The 21634-nt window shown below is 42.5% G+C and overlaps 5 protein-coding genes across 5 annotated transcripts; 2 read left to right on the plus strand and 3 right to left on the minus strand.

Moving 5' to 3' along the window:
• Window positions 1-440: 440 nt before the first annotated feature.
• On the minus strand, window positions 441-4694 carry LOC111232907. The gene is made up of 3 exons (XM_022760602.1): window positions 4304-4694; window positions 819-4033; window positions 441-656 (listed from the first exon to the last, which is right to left on the minus strand). The coding sequence occupies exons 1-3, from the start codon at window positions 4692-4694 to the stop codon at window positions 456-458; spliced, it is 3807 nt and encodes a 1268-aa protein (XP_022616323.1). The 3' UTR covers window positions 441-455.
• A 669-nt stretch (window positions 4695-5363) lies between these two features.
• LOC111232898 (zinc finger protein 853-like) lies at window positions 5364-9015 on the minus strand. The gene is made up of 4 exons (XM_022760590.1): window positions 8928-9015; window positions 7892-8628; window positions 6992-7417; window positions 5364-6885 (listed from the first exon to the last, which is right to left on the minus strand). Exons 2-4 carry the CDS (start codon window positions 8145-8147, stop codon window positions 5969-5971), a joined length of 1599 nt encoding a protein of 532 aa, XP_022616311.1. The 5' UTR covers window positions 8148-8628; window positions 8928-9015; the 3' UTR covers window positions 5364-5968.
• Window positions 9016-9916: 901 nt separating this feature from the next.
• Window positions 9917-11169, plus strand: LOC111232900 (trypsin-3-like). Its single transcript, XM_022760595.1, has 5 exons — window positions 9917-10028; window positions 10122-10284; window positions 10377-10630; window positions 10737-10873; window positions 10971-11169. Exons 1-5 carry the CDS (start codon window positions 9989-9991, stop codon window positions 11118-11120), a joined length of 744 nt encoding a protein of 247 aa, XP_022616316.1. The 5' UTR covers window positions 9917-9988; the 3' UTR covers window positions 11121-11169.
• Window positions 11170-12576: 1407 nt separating this feature from the next.
• On the plus strand, window positions 12577-13955 carry LOC111232901 (trypsin-3). Its single transcript, XM_022760596.1, has 5 exons — window positions 12577-12669; window positions 12804-12966; window positions 13135-13388; window positions 13495-13631; window positions 13729-13955. The coding sequence occupies exons 1-5, from the start codon at window positions 12630-12632 to the stop codon at window positions 13876-13878; spliced, it is 744 nt and encodes a 247-aa protein (XP_022616317.1). The 5' UTR covers window positions 12577-12629; the 3' UTR covers window positions 13879-13955.
• Window positions 13956-14303: 348 nt separating this feature from the next.
• LOC111232894 (zinc finger and SCAN domain-containing protein 2-like) lies at window positions 14304-19547 on the minus strand. The gene is made up of 2 exons (XM_022760581.1): window positions 19444-19547; window positions 14304-19051 (listed from the first exon to the last, which is right to left on the minus strand). The coding sequence occupies exon 2, from the start codon at window positions 18854-18856 to the stop codon at window positions 15581-15583; it is 3276 nt and encodes a 1091-aa protein (XP_022616302.1). The 5' UTR covers window positions 18857-19051; window positions 19444-19547; the 3' UTR covers window positions 14304-15580.
• Between the last annotated feature and the right edge of the window lie 2087 nt (window positions 19548-21634).

Genomic DNA, 21634 nt, shown 5'->3' on the forward strand with positions numbered 1-21634 from the left:
GAAGAAACACAGTTCAAATGGTTCAGGACATATGATCAGAGCTATAAAAGTACTAATATTATCTAAATCTAAATGTCATTGGCAATAAATGAAATGTAGACCACAGAACCTCATTTATCTGCAACCATCAGAAGTTATTTAAACCAGATAAGTATTTGGATAACTGATAATGCATTTCAAAAAGAGTGAAACTAATTCAATGGTATGTGTATACACCCCTTAATTTCAAGCAACACTCTGACTTTAAATAAAACGTGCATCAAGTGTGCAGACTAAATCAAGTTCCACTTTTAGCTTTTTGTTTCTAATGCCCATCCACTCAACTGGTCAAACTGCACTACTGAGGGTCAAACAAATGAGGTTCCATTGAATAAAAATTATATACTATATATATATATATATATATATATATATATATATAAACATAACTAGGTCTCGTTGCTAGTGTAGAAATGTCAAATCTCTCCTTGTGCATGTTGCAAGTAATGCATTTGTAGATCAAGCTCTCGAGGAAGAGAGCACCCGCATATCATGCACTGGAGAAGTCGTTCTGGGGCAAAAGGCAAACGGGGTCCGAGTTTGTGAGGTTCTGTCCGTGGGGCAAGCTGAGGTAGGGGCAGGGTCTGTGGCATGTGTGGCCTCTCGCTCATGACTGCCTGTGGTGTGAAAAAAATATTTGGGTGTGGAGGTCTTGGAAGTGCACCAACTGCGACAGAGTGAAGAGGGTGAGGGCCAGGCAAAGCAAGAGGAGGGAGCGGAGCAAGTGGAGGTGAGAAAAAAGGAGAAGGCTGATTTATAATTATTTGAGTGCCCGTTACCAGTGGTTGTTGCTGCAGCTCCTGTCCATTCCCTGGTTTGAGTTGCCCAGTGAGCAGCGTTTGAGGACCCACGGGATTACTTTGGAAGCCCCATACTGGCGTTCCCATCCCCTGGGTAAACCGATGAGGCTCGTATTGAATGGAGATGGGAACTTTCTGTGTCGCTGTCTGACTTTGTACATTGGCCCAGCCAGATGACACCTGCTTTTGCTGCAGCTGAAAATCTTGATTATTTACTAATTTCTCAGGGGAGTTTATAGTCTTTGGAATTCCCGGTGGTGTTTGTATGTCCCATAAGGTGTTACCTACCCCGAGAGAAACAGGAGTTGAAATTGGCATAGCACTGCTTTGGTCTATTTGAGCTGAGGTGGATGCACCTGCTAAGCCTGAAGCCCACTGCTTCTGCGGCTCACAGCCGTTCCACGGCTTCTCCGGCTGGCTAACAGTCGACGGTATTACTTGAGGATTATTCATGTCCCACACTCTACTGTCCTCTTTTTTAGGTGGTGTGGATGGCTCCTTCTGTGTTGACACTGGGGCACCTGGCCATCTTGGCAGCTGAAGCTCTTGACCAAGCTTATTTGGAGAACTCCGCGAATTTGCTAGTGAAGCGGGTCTGACGCTCCACAGAGCTGCCCCATCAATATAGGGAGAGGGGACAGAGAAATCATGTTGCAGAGAGCTTGAGGAAGCTAGCACTGTGGATGTAGGTGCATTACTCCAAGTTACAGGCTTGGCCTGCCTGTGGTGCTCCATCTCACTCCCTGTCAATGGGCTGGATTTTTTTGGCACTGACACCAAGTGGGAGCTGACAATAGAAGCTGTATTCTCCTTGATGTGTGATGACTCTAAAGTCTGAGCAGATGTGGGGCTATCTGCCCAGCCTGAAGTTCTATGATGGTGCTGCTGTAGGCCTGGTTGTGGCAGACTGTCAAACTGTGCCTGCTGTGGAGCTGTGTGTTGCTGCTGTGATGATGGGACAGGCATTACCTCTCCACCGTCCACCTTCCACTGCACAGGTTGAGGGTGTAGCTCTGACATCCACGGCTCCTTCTGATGCCTGCTTTGTAAATCCATGCGAGATGAGAGCATGGAAGACTGTGGCTGCACGGCCCTTCTATGCAACTCAGCCTCTCTTATTGCAGAAACTTGAAATGGAGATGGCTGAGAGTTAACCATCCCTGAGCCTCCCAATGGTCTAGACCAGCTCCACACGAGCCTCCCCCCTCTCCTCCCTCTGCTACCCCTGCCTCTCATCCTAGCACCAATTGGGAAAGAATTGTACTGGCTGAAACCTTGGCGTTTGCGAGCATGAATTTTCTGGTGTACTAGTAGGCTGCTAAACCAGGAAAAGGTTTTGTGACACTCATCACAGCGATGAGGTCTCTCTCCTGTGTGTGTGTTCATGTGATCACGGAGAAGATAGGCCAATCCAAAGCTCTTGTCACACAGGTCACACTTATGAGGTTTGTCACCATTGTGTGATAGCATATGGTGCTGCAGTTGGGTCTCATCGCTGTAACCTTTACGGCAGCTGGTGCAGCGGAATGGTTTCTCCTGATGCAGCTTTTGATGTGTTTTCATGTTCTGCAGGAAGGCAAAGTCCTTCCCACAGTCGGGACATTTGTATGGCTTCTTGCCTGTATGTATGATGAGATGTTGCTGTAAGTAGCTACTGAATCTAAAGCCCTTGCCACACACTTTGCACTGGTAAGGCTTGTCCTTGGAATGTATTCGCATATGCAGCTCTAACACTGAGCGATGGCGGAAGGTTTTTCCACACTCAGAACACTTGTATGACTTAATACTTATGCCATCGCTTCTCCATTTCGCCTGCATGTTATCACTGCTTAACAGATTAAATTGTTTTTTAGGTGGTGTTGCCACCTTTTCTAAATATTGTGCTACAGACTTGTGGACACTTAACAAATGTACATTTAAACTGGATTCATCACGATAAACGCAAGGGCAGTGTGGACAGGTGTATCCTTTTTCACAGTACTTGTTAATCTCCCTTGGGGGTCTGGGTGTTCTCTCCAGCGTCTCATACTCAGCCTCGTGAATAAGCATGTGGGCTCTCAAGTTAGCTGGTGCACAATAAGTCTGGGGACAAAGAGGGCATTTGAATGTGCGTTTTGGGTCCTCACTCTGGTGTGTATTCTCTTTCCCTAGCCCTCTAACTGCCTCCGGTACAGGCACAGATGCCTGTTTGCAGGGCTTTTCACTGGAGGAATTGGTTTCACGCAGTCTATGCTGACGGCAGTGTGCCTTCATGTTCTGGGCGAAGGCAAATTTTTTGCCGCATTCAGGGCAGCGGAAGGGCTTCTGGCCTGTGTGAAGATACTGATGCTGATGGAGGAGGCTACTGTACTTGAAGGTCTTGCCGCAGATGTTGCACAGGTGAGAACGTGTGTTGTCTGTATGTTTGCGACGGTGGTCTTCCATGACAGAGTAGTGTTTGAAAACCATGCCACACTCTGGGCATTCATAGGGCTTGAGGGCGGTATGACATCGCTGGTGATAGCGCAGGGCCATGGTGTTTGGAAAAGTTTGATTGCACTCTTGGCATGTAAACATGCTCTCCTGGGAGTGGCTCATCATGTGCTTAGTGACAGACACCTTAAACTGGAACTCTTGGCGGCACAGGGGGCAGTGGTAAGGCTTTTCGACTGTATTGCTGCAGTTATGGTCCCTCAGCTTATCCACTGTAGAAAAGATCCTCCTACATTCTGCACATTCAAAACAACCTTCCTCCATTCCATGCACCTCTTTCTTTGGAGTGACAAGTTGCTCCTCCTTCTCTTTATGTTCATTTCTGTGTTTAATGAGGCTGCTGCGGTGCTGAAAGGAAAGGCCGCATTCTTTACAGGTGAGGGGCATGAGCTCATCCTCGTGTGCATGAAAGTGGCGGTGCAGGTTGAACGTCTCGCGGCGGTTGAACTTCTTCCCACACTCCTTGCACACCAAACGGCACTTTTTTGGCTTAGCTGCCGAATCAGCGTCCCCCCCTCGGTCTGCCTCCTCATCATCTTCAACCACATCCTCTATCCCGTCCGCGTCTCCCACCAGCTCCTCCAGTTCCTTCTCTGTGCTCTTCTTATCATTGTCATGTGAGTTTTCCTCTTTGTGAACCTCTGTAGCATCAGCAACAATGTTATCATCAACATGTGCACCCTGCTGCACTTTTTCAGCACTCTCTGTAACATTATCCATGTCTGGAAGAGAAAAAAGCACATCATAATAATAACTTATTTAAACAACAAACAACCTAACTGTTGATAACTAAACAAACTGCATGCAACTAACACGGCTATCCACTTTGAGTACAGATAACAGTCTACAGTGCAGGATGTTAGCTTGGTTTTGTTAAGGTAAATAATGTTAGCAGAGTTGACAGGGTGTACTGAACCTTTAATGAGAGGTACAGCCCAGGTTAGCCTGGACGCTAAAGCTAACAGTAAAATACATTAACAACGTTAGCATACCACACTTATCATTTTCCTTCCTCTGTGATTTCGCCTCCTCATCGTCATCTTCAGTTTCGGACCAGTCGAAAGCCCGCTGTTCGCTGCCAGCAGCCTCGGCCATTTTTTCAGCCAACGTTAGGTCCTCCGGCGAATTACATGTCGTTTTGTCAGCTCCAGCACCGGACTCGACACTAACCTCAGAATGGCTGGCAATATAACAGCCGTCGTTACCAACATTGGCTCTCCGCTCATCGTCGGGGCTCTCCGCGGTTTTATTACATGTTGTTTCGTCTCTCTGATTTAAGCCGCATCCCGACTCCACCGCCTCGGTCTTCTCCCCAGATGTTTCCACCTCCTCCGCAGGGGATTTCTGTCGTTTTGGAGACTCCGTTGGGTCTACGGCGGCCATGTTTCACCCATGCACCCCCTTGTCCAGAGCACACAAGGATCACGTTAGCCAGCATGAACAAGGAATGACATTTCCGGGCAAAACTTTCAAAATAAAACACTTATTACTAACAAACGACTGTAGTTCATCATTCAGAAAACACAATTTGAAGCCTTAAATTATAACTTTCCCTTTCTACTGCTGCTGCGAATCTGTTGTTCAACACACCAAGTACTCTCTTCACAACTTAATTAATTCAACATAAACTTTTCAACATAACCATTAACAATACATTCACATTTTTATACGTTCTGTGACAAATTCACAAGTGATCTGCTGGGTTTATTTGCGATCCATATCTGGCTTTTATTAAAGTTTAGTTACATTTCATCGGAACAGTAGCTATCTACAAAATATAGCTTGTGCAAAACTACGTAGATGATGGCAATATGCTGTTTCTTAGCAACTATCTACAAACACATCCATCATACTGCATGCAAGATTATAATAAATAGTCCCCACATACTTATGTATGCGTTTAAGTTCCACCAGAAACATATGATTTAAAGTCTGAAGCCTACTCTGAGGTTTATGTCTGATGTTTTTTTTTGTTGTTTTTTTTGTTTTGTTTTTCATATCAGCAGAACTGGTGAACTTTTTAAAATGTAACATTTTTGCCTCAAAACGCACTGAACAGAACACAGTCTAACTTTATTGTCCAACCAAAGTTGGAAAAGTTTATGCCATGACACTTAAAAAAGCACAAGCATACATTAGCAGGTAATTACAATAGCTGTATAACTACAATGTATGGTAACAACTGCAGATTACAAGTACTTGATGACAATGTAGTTAGTGTATCAGGAGATTTGAGACAGTACTGAACTAGCAAGAGCATCAGGAGCTTCACAGCTCTGCTGCAAAGCATGTACAGTAACATGCATACTAAACATCAGCACCTACAGTATGTTGTTGTCTGGGTATTGAAAGTCTGATTAGTGAAGTTTTCACTCCACAAAATTTCTCACAAAGTCTTTTAGCACAACATACGTATGTCTGAGGAATCAAGCTAATGTTAAGGCCAACCCATTATCTCATGTGTCTAATTATCTCATCCATTTCAGTCCTCTTCAAAGACAAATTTATGTGTGAGATGGATCACTGGTTTGGAGTGGGAAGTAAAATTCCAAACAACTCAGTTTATTTTCACAGAAATACTGTCAATAGAAAAAGAGCATAATTTCTTGTCACATATTGATGATGATGTGCAGTTTGAGTTTTTAAGTGCTATCTCCTCAGCGCCGTCTTCTGCGCCTGTGATCAACAGCTCTTCCTCGCCTTGGCCTCTGCACACTTCCATTTGTGTCTGTGGGTGGATCAGAGGGAAAAGTGCCACGTATGTCAGGGGACGATGGTGCAGGTACCACAGCAACAGCTGACTGATTATTTGGATGTTGGGTGATCTGCGGCTGCTGCTGTATTTGTGTTTGGTGCTGTTGCGACTGCTGCTGTACAACGTGTGACTGCTGCTGATGCTGTAGCTGTGACTGCTGTGGTGTTTCAATCCGCTGTTGTTGTTGTTGTTGTTGTTGTAGTTGTTGCTGCTGCTGCTGTGGTTCTATATGCTGCAGCTGCTGCAGAGCTGGCTGAGGCTGTAAGTGCTGTTGAGATGTTTGTGATTGATGAGCTTGTTGTACACGATGTTGCTGTGGCTGTGGTTGTTGCTGGGCCTCAAGCACTCCTAACAGCCTTTGTAAGAGGACATTGTTTTGTTGTAGACTGACTGCTAATGCTTCTTGCGAAGCAACAAGTGTTCTCATGTCCTGTCTGAAACCTTCCCCAAACTCCCGCAGACTCTTTTCTACCCGATTGCCCAGTTGAATTGCTGCTTCTCCTAACCCTCGCAGCTCATCTTCAAGCCAGGAGCTGCGCGGAGGGGCTTCAAGAGGACCCTGCTGTGCTCCAAGTGATGGCTGAGGACTGCTGGGCTGAGGACTGCCATTGAGGAAAGGAGCACTGTAGAGTGGGGAAGGAGGCAGCCAGCGTTCAGATGGAGGGGGTGGTCCAATTCCCAGACCCAGTCCTAATCCTAATTTGTCCTCCATGCTGTTTTCTACTGGTTCACACTCAGGCTCTCCCATGTCTCTCTCACGCTCAGGATTGTCCTCGTCTTTCTCCAAACCATCTCGCTCTGATCCTTCCACTCCTACACCTGTAAAAAAAAGAAACATTGTAAGTGGACATAACACAATGGATATTAGTTGCATCTATAAATTCTACAAAGAAATGCAGCTGTGTAATTTAATTCTTAATTTCACCTGTATCTGAGTCTGGGAAACATGGAAAACTGGGCTTTGGTCGGATGTTTTGCTTTTGCCTGGCTTGCTGAAGCCTGGGGCTTGGCTGGGAAGGACGTCCGAGCATTGAGGCCCCTCTGCTGGATGGCAGGTAACAGCTGCGATGGCGGGCATCTGCCAGCCTGCCTCCATTGCGCCTCTTTAAGTCGTCCCAGCGCTTCTTCACCTCTCGAAGAGTACGTGGGACTCTGGACACAGCATTGACTCTCTCTAGGATTCCAGCCCAGATGCGCTCTCTCTCCCGCCGTCTGAGCCTCCCCGCAGGGCCAAAGAGCTCTCCTTCACACCGAGTGACTTCTGACACCAACACCTCCAGCTCTGCTCCACTGAAACGACTCTTTCTTTTTCCTGCACCACCAGCAGCCAGTGCAGCTGACATAGCTCTGTCTGTAGAGAGACAGGTGAGAGAACAGCCCAAAAGGGAGAGGAAAAATATCCAGCTGAATATAATGTACAAGAAAGAGAAATGCGTTTAAACAATGTCAGTATTATTTTTTACTCTTCTAATCCAAAATACATTCAACTATAACTATTTTTGGCAAGCCATGCAGCATGAAGATCAAGTATTTATCTCAATTTTATTAATTAGTTAATTAATTAGTGTTCCTTGAGTGACTATGAATGTTCAGGTTATGAAATAAATGTTCTCTGCAAAATGCTGTAGGTGTTTGCATAGATGAAATGTATTATGCATATCCTGACTGTGCTTCTAATAAAATATATTTATGAAGTTATTCTACAAGTGTATATATTATACACACTGTTCCCATTAGGATCTACATGCTCTGCAGAAGCTTATAAATAAATAAGAAAATGGTCAATCCAATTTCCCATAATGGTCTCAATCTCATTCAGGCTTACTTTGTTCAATGGACAAGAGGTCATCTGAGGACATGCCGGGTGCCATGATGTTCGGATGCACCACTACCACATTGAAGGGGAGCCCCCCAGGTAATCCACTGTTCTGGTCACAGCTGCCCTCCGAGTCCTCATCCTCCCTGGGGAAGCCGTTTTCTGAGGCTCCCCCTCCAAAGGGTCCCTCCGGAGACTCCACTTTGATGTGCATGGGAGGTGATTGCTCGTACAGCAGCCCCCCCTCCTCGTAGTACTCAGTCATGGGTCAGACCTGATTTACAGCAGAACTGACTGGCGGGCCAATTCTGATTCTGACAGCTGCTTCCCCATCAACACGAGTTCAAGGTATAACTGAGCCTACTGCTAAAGACATTGCAAGTCTTCAGTATACTGCATCAGATAACTATGAGCTGCCACACACACAATGGGGGGATTTCCTATAAACTCTAGGAACTATAAACTAAGTATCTATAAACCTGTTTTTAAACAGTATTCTTCAAATCATTCAAGTCATTGTTGAGAAATACAATCATGTTGTGTATGGTTGGAGCAAGAAGTCCACAGACTTTTCCAGCTAGCTGGAGCCCCTTAAATCCATTTCTGTCATTCTCATATATACTGATAAGTTACTGAAAACATCTGTACATTGTGTAAAAACACCTGGAGCAGGCTGACAGCTACATCTGAACGTCCAGCTGTGTTACAGTGAGAAGCATCATCCAGGCAGAGAATCGCCTCCAGAGCTGAAATACAACAACAAAACATAACACTGCTTACAACTGCGTAGCATTTTAGAATAGCCACGTTCGTATTTCTCAGTGATGCTGACTTCTGTATTCTGTCGCATCGATGCGCATTTTTTTCTGCACCACATCCGCAATGGTTGCGCATTCCGCATACATTAGGTGCTGATCTTGCAATGGAGGCTAGCTGTTAGCTAACGGCTAACCACAGCTTCAGGTAAAGCAACAGCTTTATCTGAACTGCCGGAGACAACTGGGCGGAAATGAAGAGAAAGCTGACGCTGTTTTGTGTTTCTTACCTCATGATAACGGCACATGGGAGGCAAAACAAAACCAAAACACAATTGGTGCAGCTGTTAGCTCAGCAGCCGATACACATACCGAGCACTGTCGCTTTCTGTTGACGTCACTGAAGGGGGTATGTTCAGGACCAATCACAGTTCCGACATGTTGCACAAACGGACCTTGGTTTCGTTAGTACTGGTCACGTAGTTTTCTCTAATTTCCTAGAGAGGGACTGATATGATATATGTTAATTCAAAGAAAGGGTCCCCGGAGGATCTGAGTAACTCTGTCCTAATTATAGGGAAATTGAGAAACTGTTCAGATTAATTAATTCTAATTAAAACAAGACCATCTGAACAGTATGACATTTATCTAGAGGCAGTTCAGCATACAGAGAATATTGATGTATAATATAGAGAATAAAGTCTCTTGATGATGATTTAAAGAAGAAGAACTTTTCACAAAACTCAAATAACAGCCACAGTATGTTGTTTGTATTTCCCCTATAATCCGTTCAATCATAATCAGTTCACATAGTATCTTTCAGAAAACTTTCTAGGACATTATTTGGAATGTACCCAAGATTAAAAAAGTAAATCATTTGAGTTTGTAACTAGAATCATTACTGACATCTAAAGTAATCTAAAAGTAATAAGTTGCAGATTTACATTGTGACAAATCCCTGTTAATTAATGACCTGTTTATGTCTAATATCACTGCAACTGCACACTTGAACCTGACGAATGATTTTGGTTTGTCTGTGTCCCCTCCACCTTTGTCTATCGTTGTGTTCCTATTTTATATTCAGTGTTTAATTCATAGGTAGTTATTTAAAGACACCAGTACTGAGGATTGTATTTCTTAAAAATAGATAACTCATGGAAAGTTGTGTGTTCTTCTCTTTGACCATGCTGCTGTTTCCCAGGTGGTATAATGTTTAAACATAGTGCACAGTGCATGGGAAAATCCTTGAGAGAGGGTTAGATAAAGAATTGCAGAGTTAGCTACTCAACTGGTAGGCTATAAAAACCCACTGTGTCCAGTCCTGTGGTGTGTGAGCTCAGTAGGTGCAATCATGAAGTACTTCATTCTCCTGGCCTTGTTTGCTGCAGCTTGTAAGTTGTATATTTTGTTTGAGTTAAAAAATTTTTTAACAAGGATAAGTTTGAGATTCATAAAATTATTATAACTCTCTGTTTATATTAAAGTTGCTGCTCCCATTGAGGATGAGGATGACAAGATTGTTGGAGGCTACGAGTGCAGAAAGAACTCTGTTCCCTACCAGGTGTCTCTGAACGCTGGCTACCACTTCTGTGGAGCTTCCCTGATCTCCAGCACCTGGGTGGTGTCTGCTGCTCACTGCTACAAGTCGTGAGTATGAATTCAAATCAAACCATAAGCCTGTAAACATTCATAGTGATGGTACTTTTAATGTATTTTTCACCCTCATGCCTCTCTCTCAGCCGCGTCCAGGTACGTCTTGGTGAGCACAACATCGCTGTCAACGAGGGCACCGAGCAGTTCATCAACTCTGCCAAGGTCATCCGTCACCCCAGATACAGCAGCCGCAACCTGGACAATGACATCATGCTGATCAAGCTGAGCAACCCCGCCACCCTGAACAACTACGTCCGCACCGTTTCCCTGCCATCCAGCTGCGCCAGCTCTGGCACCCGCTGTCTGATCTCTGGATGGGGCAACACCAGCAGCTCTGGAAGTCAGTAAATCACTGCAAAGATATCTGAGAGACCCTAACCCCTAACCCCAACTTGGTAGAAGTTAGTGCATGAACAATATCACATCCTGTTTTTCCTCCTCTCTAGGCAACTACCCTGATCGCCTGAGGTGTCTGGATGCCCCCATCCTGAGCGACAGCAGCTGCAGGAGCTCCTACCCTGGACAGATCACCTCCAACATGTTCTGTGCTGGATTCCTCGAGGGAGGCAAGGACTCCTGCCAGGTACCAGCTAAAGTCTTCATCACTGTTTCTCTAAGTGGATGCAGCAAACTTCAGAACACCTCTGCTCACATCTTATTTTCTATCTGTGTCCTATCAGGGTGACTCTGGTGGCCCCGTGGTGTGCAATGGTCAGCTGCAGGGTGTGGTGTCCTGGGGTTACGGCTGTGCCCAGAGGAACAAGCCTGGAGTCTATGCCAAGGTCTGCAACTACAACTCCTGGATCCGCAGCACCATGTCCTCCAACTAAAGAATCTCAAACTATGACAGTTTCAATAAAAATAAATTATTAACATGAACCTCACTCTGTCATTCCTTGTTTTGTGCTGTGGAATAAGTCAATGAAGAGAAGCAGCAGGAAGGGAAAGATCTATGTCCAAAATAAATCATTTACAGCCCTGCATAAATATGAAAAATAAATAAAACATGAAAAATATAATTCTGCTTATCAAAAACAACTAAAGGTGCTGCAAAATGGAAAAGTTTTCAACAGTATTTGAGATAAAAATACCTAATGAATCAAAAATGAATAGGATATATGTGTTTATGCACTTTAACTATTAAAATGTCGAAACGGCAAATAAAAATTCAGGAATTGTACAAAACTGCAGGCCATTAAAGGGATTTTGAGAGAATGACTACCGAAGATTTCTTACTTCACAAATAAAGTTGCACAGCAGCTGCATGTTGTTCAAATCAGTCAAATATATAACAATGTAGGGTAACTCACTCACTCACCTTGGTTGATAAATAACATGTTTATTTTATCATACTTCGGATATTTAAAACATATGCATATATATATATATATATATGTTTATTTTATCATACTTTGGATATTTAAAAAAAAAAAAAAATATATATATATATATATGCATATGTTTTAAATATATATATATATATATGCATGTGTTTGCTTCAGTTCACCAGCGTGACAAAAGAGGACAGTGATAAATATTGTATGGAAACCTATCATTTCACAATAAGATTCAGATGATGTGTCATCACAGCACCAACAGCTGTTAAAAAACATGAGCATTGCAAACAATCCCAGAGACATATTTGAGGACAAGTATTGACCCCAGTAAGAATAGAGAAATGAACAAAACATAAATACATTATTGATATTAAAGATGTGTGACAGTAATAGCACAGAAGAATTTCTTGTACGTTCGCAATTAGACTTCATTTAAATAAGCAGTTTGAACATTTCACACTAGTCACTACGTTGTTTGTAAGTAAATGTTTTATGAATCACGGCTTTAGGAGAGACAATTAAGTAAAAGTCTCTAAATAGAAGTTTGGGTGAAAGCATGAACACTTTAAATCAAACATAGACCAGAGATTAATACTTATGGGTGAAAGTTTGTGTTTTCCATCAAACTATGGAAACTCTTGCATGTGGCTATGAGATAAACCGCTTTAGTACAATCCACTGAAATATAAAATGTTGAAGAAATAATAAAATTTAACATGAGTTTATTTAAACTCCTACAATCATTTCAAACAAAGCCATTAGTTAATTGTTTTTTTTTTCTTCCATAAACCGTGTGTACGTGACTGGTGGTGGGACTAAAGCATACATTGTCAATATGTTGGCCCTCGTATTCCAGATGTGTTTTCACACAGGTTGGTCAGCGACATAAAGATGAACATGGAGGTTCATGTCCTTGGCCAATCAGATAGCAGGGGGACAGAGTGGGTTTAAAAGCGCCTGCCGTCGAGCTAAACAGACACTGAGGCTCAGACACAAAGCACCATGAAGGCTTTCATTCTACTTGCTCTGTTCGCAGTGGCATGTGAGTATCAGCCTTGGTTTTTCCTCAGTTTTTAAAGTACATTTGTTCATTTTATGACATTATGATTTAAAAAAAAAAATACTGTTTAATTGCCTGCAGAAAATAACATCTGGTTAATTGTCTACTTTTATAAGATGCCGCTCCCATTGAGGATGAGGATGACAAGATTGTTGGAGGCTACGAGTGCAGAAAGAACTCTGTTCCCTACCAGGTGTCTCTGAACGCTGGCTACCACTTCTGTGGAGCTTCCCTGATCTCCAGCACCTGGGTGGTGTCTGCTGCTCACTGCTACAAGTCGTGAGTATGAATTCAAATCAAACCATAAGCCTGTAAACATTCATCGCGAAAGTACTTTTTTCTGGTTCAAACTGGAATAATTGTTTCTCCAAACACATGACTTATACTGGTCACCTCACTACAAGTGAAGATGAAATGTATTTTTTTACCCTCATGCCTCTCTCTCAGCCGCGTCCAGGTACGTCTTGGTGAGCACAACATCGCTGTCAACGAGGGCACCGAGCAGTTCATCAACTCTGCCAAGGTCATCCGTCACCCCAGATACAGCAGCCGCAACCTGGACAATGACATCATGCTGATCAAGCTGAGCAAACCCGCCACCCTGAACAACTACGTCCGCACCGTTTCCCTGCCATCCAGCTGCGCCAGCTCTGGCACCCGCTGTCTGATCTCTGGATGGGGCAACACCAGCAGCTCTGGAAGTCAGTAAATCACTGCAAAGATATCTGAGAGACCCTAACCCCTAACCCCAACTTGGTAGAAGTTAGTGCATGAACAATATCACATCCTGTTTTTCCTCCTCTCTAGGCAACTACCCTGATCGCCTGAGGTGTCTGGATGCCCCCATCCTGAGCGACAGCAGCTGCAGGAGCTCCTACCCTGGACAGATCACCTCCAACATGTTCTGTGCTGGATTCCTCGAGGGAGGCAAGGACTCCTGCCAGGTACCAGCTAAAGTCTTCATCACTGTTTCTCTAAGTGGATGCAGCAAACTTCAGAACACCTCTGCTCACATCTTATTTTCTATCTGTGTCCTATCAGGGTGACTCTGGTGGCCCCGTGGTGTGCAATGGTCAGCTGCAGGGTGTGGTGTCCTGGGGTTACGGCTGTGCCCAGAGGAACAAGCCTGGAGTCTATGCCAAGGTCTGCAACTACAACTCCTGGATCCGCAGCACCATGTCCTCCAACTAAAGTCACTTTACAGTCATTTGTTGTGAGACAGGAGAGTGCATATCCTTTTAATAAACAAATAAAACCCAATACTCATTCATCTGCTTGGCTTCTTGGCAGAGCACTACACATTGCACTCAAGCTCATGGACTTGGGCCATTAAAACACTGAACAGCTCTTTAATTAACTCTGAATTGAATAAACCTATTCTTTTAGTGTACAGCTATTAAATGTGACACTGTATTCAAAATGCTAATTCACAAGTCACTTCTCTTAACAAGCAAGAAAAAGAAAAATATCTTCTTGTCTTCAGCATCATATCATCACTAGGAATATATTGGGATGCAGCAGCAGCAGCAGCAGCTCATGGTTATCTTCAAAGTCCTTCAAAACTTAACCTAGAAATAACAGGAACAATCAAATGTGAATACAAAAGTGACCTTTATTGTTTTCAACTATAGCATAAAACTATATACAACAGATCAGGGTGTCCAGGTGGGAAACATCTTTTGAAATATCTTTTTGTGAATTCAGTAAAAATCAAGCCTGACATCGAAGAAGGAAAATGTAGTTTTTCAGAAGCAGTGAACAGCGATGGATGATCAACCAAACTCACGTGATGCAACAGGTGTGGAATGTGCATTTGTCAGTATATTGTCTAGAAAATTTAGCATCACTTGATTTCAGCCATCATATTACAGGTTCACAATAGAGCAAACTCTTTGACAAACATGTTGCATTACAGAAGCCGGCATTCACATTCGTGTTGTAGACCAGAGGAAAACAAATTTGGAATCAGTACAACACATCCTCTGAAACATTTTGAGTAACAGACTGACTTATAGTCAAGAAGAGATCTGTATGATATTGATATTTGATATTAAACTCACCTTGTTCATACAGTAAATTAATGCATCAAGAATGATGAGGGGAGAGTGTTTGAAATTGTAAAACTATATATGGACTATTCACTTCATTGGTCATAACATTCATGGACAACATGACAAGAAAAATCTGAACATTTAATATATACTCTTGGATTTATTGCTACGTTTCAAAAATTTGTTTTTGTCAACTTTGCCGAACATAACTTTAATGGCAACAAGGAGTTTATGAGTTAATTCAATGTGACCTCTGATCAGTTATTGATTTGAGGCGAGGAGGATGAAGTGTAGCAAGAAAAAGAATGAAGATTCAAAATGTTTCAGTGGTTATTTCACTCATGAAAAATAAATATTTGTTAACTGAACTATGGTGTTTTATGATCACCCAATTACGTACAGTACAATTTCTGTGTTGAAATATATTGTCATAATAGCCAATTATATTATTCTGGGGCTGGAGTAGGGTTGCAGCCCCCTCCGCCCTTTAAGAAATTTTACATTTTCCCTCCATCTACATCTCCTCTGATATTTTTGATTGGCAGAAATGTAAATAAAGAAACCAAAGAAAGCTTGCTGCCTAATGAACTTCATGAAAACAAACAGCCTCATTATTTTGTACATTCAGTGTATATCTTCATAATTTGGAAACTGACACACGATTGGTTTAATAAACAACTGAACAAATCTTTCAAATCAATGGAGTTGCCTTAACTTTTCCAGGTATGTGTAACAGACAATGGTTTTATATTTTCTGCTCTAGGACTACATGGCACCTGTGTTAAACAATGTAAAACAGTTGATGTACATAAAGAAGAGGAACCAGATCTCCATTGAGGGTATTACAACTGGCCTCTAGCATGCTGCAAATAGTGGTGATAAAGGTCTGAAATATCAGGATATGCATTACCACACACAGCGCACTTAATGCCATCTGAAGACCCTTCATTTGATATGCTTGCATGTCTTTTCACAGTTCTCAAAGGTGTAATGGACTTTCCAAGTGCATTTTCAGCTACTCTGTCGTGACTGGTTTCTCTATCTTGGATTAAATGTGTGCTGCTGGGACACAAGGAAGATTTACCCAAATCAAGACCCTGATTTTGGACAAAAGAAACCATGGGCTCTAGCGGCGATGCTTGAGGAGTTGGGTCTGGATGTTTGGATAAGGGGCTCGGAGGAGAGCTGCTGTCCCCGGGTTCAGGACGTAATATTACTATATGGTTGTTTGTGGATGGGCTAAATGTTTTCTTGTTAGATTGTGTACTATGATCATCTATGGATAAATCGAAAGCAGAGTCCTTGTGCGTGTCTTGTGTTGAGGAATGGCAGAGCTGGTGATTGAACAGCAAATCTAGAGTCTTAAAGCTGCACCTACACTGCTCACATTGATAAGGCAGAAACACTTTCTTAGGTCTGACCTGAATCCACTGGAAGTCTGGGTGCTCGCTCATGTGTTTTTTGTAAGGCTCTACAAACCGAAAACCTTGCCCGCACTGAGGACAAGTGAAACGGCCGCGTCTCTGTCGGTGGACTCTCTGATGATGCCAGAGTTTTTTCCAGTTTTCTAGAGTCTTACCACAACAGGCACAAGTGTAACTTTGACCCGGGGCGTGGGTCAGCATGTGGGCTCTGAGTCTGCCCATGTGTCTGAACAGTCGCCCACAGCTTGGACATAGATATTTCCTGGGGTCAGATCTGTTATCTAGTTTGTTTAACTTTGACACGAGGTGTGAGAGATGGTGAGCCGGTATGACGGTGGACTGGAACGGTTTCTTTAGGTTAGCAAAGCGTTTCTTGCGGCTGGTTTGTGTCTGTTTTTTCTGCTCTTCGCAGTTTGCAGCTGCGAGGGGAGAAACTGAATTGTATCCTGACGAACACCTTAGAGCAGGCACTGTGTACTGTATTAAAGACATTGTCTCTTCCTCCTTTATCGCAGAGCTGGAGGTGGTTCTCTCTCCTCTACACTGATTGCGATGGGTATTAAATTCAGAAAGCACACCAAACAGCTTGTCACAATACAAGCAGCGATAAAGCTTGGCACCGGTATGGGCTCGCATGTGACTGTTGAACTCCTGCAAATGGTCAAAAACATTCTTGCAGATGTGGCACGTGTACGTTAGGGAAGGCTTTACGCGTCTGTTGGGTTGCGAGTCGTCGCCACTTCCCGTAGGTCTACATGTGTGATTCTTTGCATTGCTATAATGAGTGAATGATTTTTCACAGCGTGTGCAGTTGTAACGCTTCACAGACCAGTGTGTCAGCTCGTGAACGCGGAGGAAATAGGCCTGACCGAAAGCTTTGCCACATATATCACATTTATAAGGCTTCTCCCCTGTGTGGACACGCACATGTCTTATGAGGGCAGACTGAAATGGAAATGTTTTACCACAGTACTGACACACTTTTCTTTCTCTTTTTTCTGAAGAAACTGGGGTATTAAGTCCCTCTTCACGGTTGTTCCCTCTGCTCCGTTTCTCTAAATTTTTGTTCTCGGAGTCCTGATCCAGCTCATGTGCATGCATCTGCATATGAGAGGCATACTCAGAGCAAGAGAATTTGATCTTGCAAAAAGGGCATTTTTGATATATATTGCTCTTTCTGTGCGTCTTGAGATGAAGATTTAAGTTTGAGTTTTTGCTAAAACCTTTCCCACATTCAGGACATTTGAAAGGTCTCTCCCCTGTATGAATCCGTTGATGGATGATGAACTGAGACAGAAATTTAAATGTACGACCACAGTAACCACATTTCAACAGATTTTTACCTCCTTTTTTAGTGTTGGTCACATTTGTGTTGGCATTTGTCTGATTATCCGTGTTGCCACTGTCTGCTTTTTGTTGAGTTTCAGTACTGCTTTCATGACTTTCTACAAGTTGCTCGCTTGGTAACAACACATTATTTATTCTCCTCCTTCTCTTGCCGCCTCTCTTGCGCCTGAAAATGTTTCGCTGACTGTTGGGACCCTCAGATTTAACTGTAGTGTTGGCACTGTATTGTAAAGATTTAGGAGTGTTTGACTCTGACACAGGATTTAAATGATTCAGCTCTACCTCTATATTCTCAGTTTTCACAGCAGGGGGGCTCCCGACAGGTTTAGGTGTTTCCTCAGAGGATGTTACGACATCAGTAATAGATGCCTCTGTATTCTGCGACTTAGAGTTCTTTGGAGAGTCCAAGGGGCTTTTTGATTGTGACTCCTTGCTGTCATTCATGTCCACTGATTGTTTTGTTTTAGTTTCATCACTTTGAGTAGGACCTGCCAAGTTTAGACTGTTTAAATCTTCTGAAGGAGTAACTTCAGGCTCAGCTGCTGCTTGGGAACACACTTTTCTTTGTGGTAATGCACCTTCCTTTAGTTCTGTTTGTTGCTCTTGACCTACTGCAGACTGTGGGGAGCAATGGCCTTCTTTTCCATCTGTATCAGTCTCTTGTTTGTCAGCATTTAGTTCCACCTGCTTATCTGTCTCTGCTCCCTCCACACAGCCTGTGTCATTGCTCAACACCGACAAGGTTTCCTGGGAATCATCCAGTCTGGACAGTTTAGATGGAACTTGGTGATCAGCCAGTTTAGGCCTTCTTCTTTTAACACCTAGTAAGTTGGATGCGTGACTACTTTCTGGAGGAGTCATTTCAGTTCGCTTGGGGTCTACCTTGCTATCAGATTCAGTGCTTCCATCTTGTGTCAAAGGTTGCTTCTCTCCTCTACTCCTCAGCCTACGTACAAGACTGTTCATATTATTAGCATGAGCAAAAGCTGCAGATGTGATTTCTGTTTTTTTTGGCCTTCCTCTTTTTCTTTTTTGCAGAGTGCCTTTTACTTTACCATCAGAAACAGTATGAGGATCAGAATTACTTATTAAAGGACCATCTACAGTGTTAGGCATATCACCACTGCTGTGCTTTTCTAAGCATGCTGGCAAAGGTATTGTGGTGCTGATCTCCTTGTGCTGAACTGCATCAGGACCAGCAGTATCTGGATCTTTTTTGTCTTCAGTCAACAGAGATTTTCTTTTACGAGGGCGCCCGCGTTTTCTGTGGGCATCCATGGGCTGTCCATGACTGTCTGTTGTCGAGCTGCACACAATCACAGGCGTCTCTTGAGGTTTTGCATCCATCCCTACCTGTGATGATATGCACTCACTCTGTTGACTATTTGTTCTGCTTTCTGTTTCTGACTTAACATGGCCATCAGGCCCCAGGTGTACCGATGAGCGGCACTCAGGGGCAGTTTCAGTCAGTTCGTTTGCTTTCGTTTCCTCTCCCCACCTGGTGTCCAGGTCTTCCTCACTGCAACTCTTATCTTCAGGTATCTGTGAAAGAAAAAAACAATATATATATATATATATATATATATATACATTTATACATACAAAAATAAAAACATAAAAGAACAAAAGAACATAAATGTTAATGTCTCTATAATTTGTTCAATAATATAGATATCCAGACAAATAAATACATCTATCAAAAGAGTCAAAATATATAATTAAATCTGTTGTTCAATTTACATACAGACTTCACATGCCATAGGACCAAAATAAACATTACATTATAATTCAAAGCCCTTCAGTTTTAGAAGTTTTAATGCAGACATTCACCCATATTCCATTTAAAAAAGTTACTCCAAAGATTATGCTGTATACTGTAACAGACGGCATAATTTTTGGGGGGGATATGTCTATTTTTCTTTCTCACTAGCTACCTGCTTGCAGTCCGAAGGAGCATGAATGGAATTGCGAGGATGAGGTGTCACAGAAGTTAACTCAGAGACTGTATTTTGGTCACTGCTTCCTCTGCTGAAGGACATTTTACTCCCCATGTCAAGAGTCTGTGGATTAAACAGTGACAAGGAGGTTTTAACTCATAAAAAACAGCGACACGTATTCCTACAGCAAAATGCTGTCACGTCACAATGCCTGGACTAAAATGTAATTTTCCCGCGCTGAAAAAAAAAAAAAAAAATCAAAATTGTGAATACGATGCATGCTATGCTAATCTGTCACAATAACTTAGAAGGGACTGGCTGCATTATGACTGTTCAAAGGTAATAAAGTCCCCTGACTCTTTCACATCAGTGATTAAGGTACAGGTGTCTACAGTGAAGCACGATGCAAATCTCAACCAGAGAGAAGCCTGCTGTCTCACTGAGCTGCAGACTCACATTTATTTAAGATATATTGCTTTTGCAGAACTCAGCCAAACTTGAAAGATCAAATTTTCCATTAGTGTAGTCTGTCTTATGATAGTTGTCTTCTTTTTCTAGGCTTTTTCCAACACAGCAGGGATCACATCAATGATCCCTGACGAATGATGACATGAATTATGATTGCACTCTTTTATATAGTTATGGGTGTGTTGCAATCCAACAAACCAAACCATTACAAGCTGTAACTTGTAACTTTCCTGACCCCAATGAAAAACAGGCTCAATCGGTATCACAAGGAGCTAGAAAACCTCTAAGTCCACATAGTACAAATACAATGGGTGAAAACTAAAGGAATATGTGAAAAATTAGTTGAGAAACAGGATGAAAAATGCCCTCTTAGGACACAAGGGGTCACTGAATGAGTATGAATATGATGTGAATTATATGGTACAGCCTTCACAGTCACCAGATCTCAACCCAGTTGAACACCTATGGGAGATTTTGGACCGACTGGCCCTCCCTGTGTGCAAGTTATTCTGAGTGTACAGGAGAGCGTGGGACATGCATGTTTCAGGACTTGGCTCACAGGCTAATTACAGTCCAGCCAATGAAAAGTACGAGAAACTTGCTACTTAAAGAAATTATTAAATTATAAGAAGTGACTGATGAATATGAACACCTTCCCATAAAAAAAAAGTTTCAAGGAAATTAAAAGAATCATTCTTTTGAAAAAATATAGTAAAAATATCTTAAAAGGTGTGTTTTTCCACTCTGAAGTTTTATTTATCATCTGTGGCACTCAGTTTTTTAATGCAGGGCCAAATAACTTCAACATATGATAGAACTATATTAATACTACACAGAATCAAAATTTGGATGCAAGAAAGTGAAAACAACATCAATTTGATGACTATAAAGCATTCAGCAACCATTTACATGAATGCAAATCACTCTTCAGGTATCTTGGATGTTCAGTACAACTTTCAACCCAATCCAGTCAACAATAAGTGGATGTTCGGCTTAGAATACACATACAATGAATCACAATGATGAAATTTAGCTTCAAGAACCAAACTTCAAAATTGTACATGTCAAAAAGTATTTGGACATGACATGAACTGGGAAAAGTTGTGAGTTTAGGATGAGTTACCATGCCAAGACCCCACAGCTGTTCACAACAGGTCACACGTTACATACACTTTAATGATACCAATTCTGAACCTGAGAACATGCTCTGTACCAAGGCTCAAAGTGTGGTGTTGCAGTTTGAAAAGCACTAGGTGCACATAACAAGGTCATGCAAAAATAATCTGGTTTTGTGCAGATACACAGTGGTTGCTATAGTCAGCTTTCCTTTCATCTCCTCTGCATCATCTCTAATGCACACACAGGAGCAAATGGCTTTTGACTGTGGTTACCAATACTAACACACAAACCCACTGAGACATAATTGAGTCCAATTGAACTACATAATATATATGTTAAACACCTATCGCCAATCCGACAGCTTCAGCACCCAGCTATCAGTTATTATTAAAAGCTACGAGCAGCATGACTAACACTGTAGGCGTTATCTTTCGGTAGGCCAGATTGCTAGCTGCGGTTATTCAACATTACAGGCCACACTAACCCAACAATTAACTATAATGTCAACTCATGAGTCACTCTGCATAGCTAGTAAAACGTATGTAGGCTATTTCTCAACAGTTGTAACAAAATGTGATGGGCGGTAGTAAACACAAACTGC

This window comes from Seriola dumerili, unplaced genomic scaffold (assembly GCF_002260705.1).
Source record: "Seriola dumerili isolate Sdu_G_001 unplaced genomic scaffold, Sdu_1.0 BDQW01000341.1, whole genome shotgun sequence".
In the NCBI taxonomy this organism is placed as follows: Eukaryota; Metazoa; Chordata; class Actinopteri; order Carangiformes; family Carangidae; genus Seriola; species Seriola dumerili.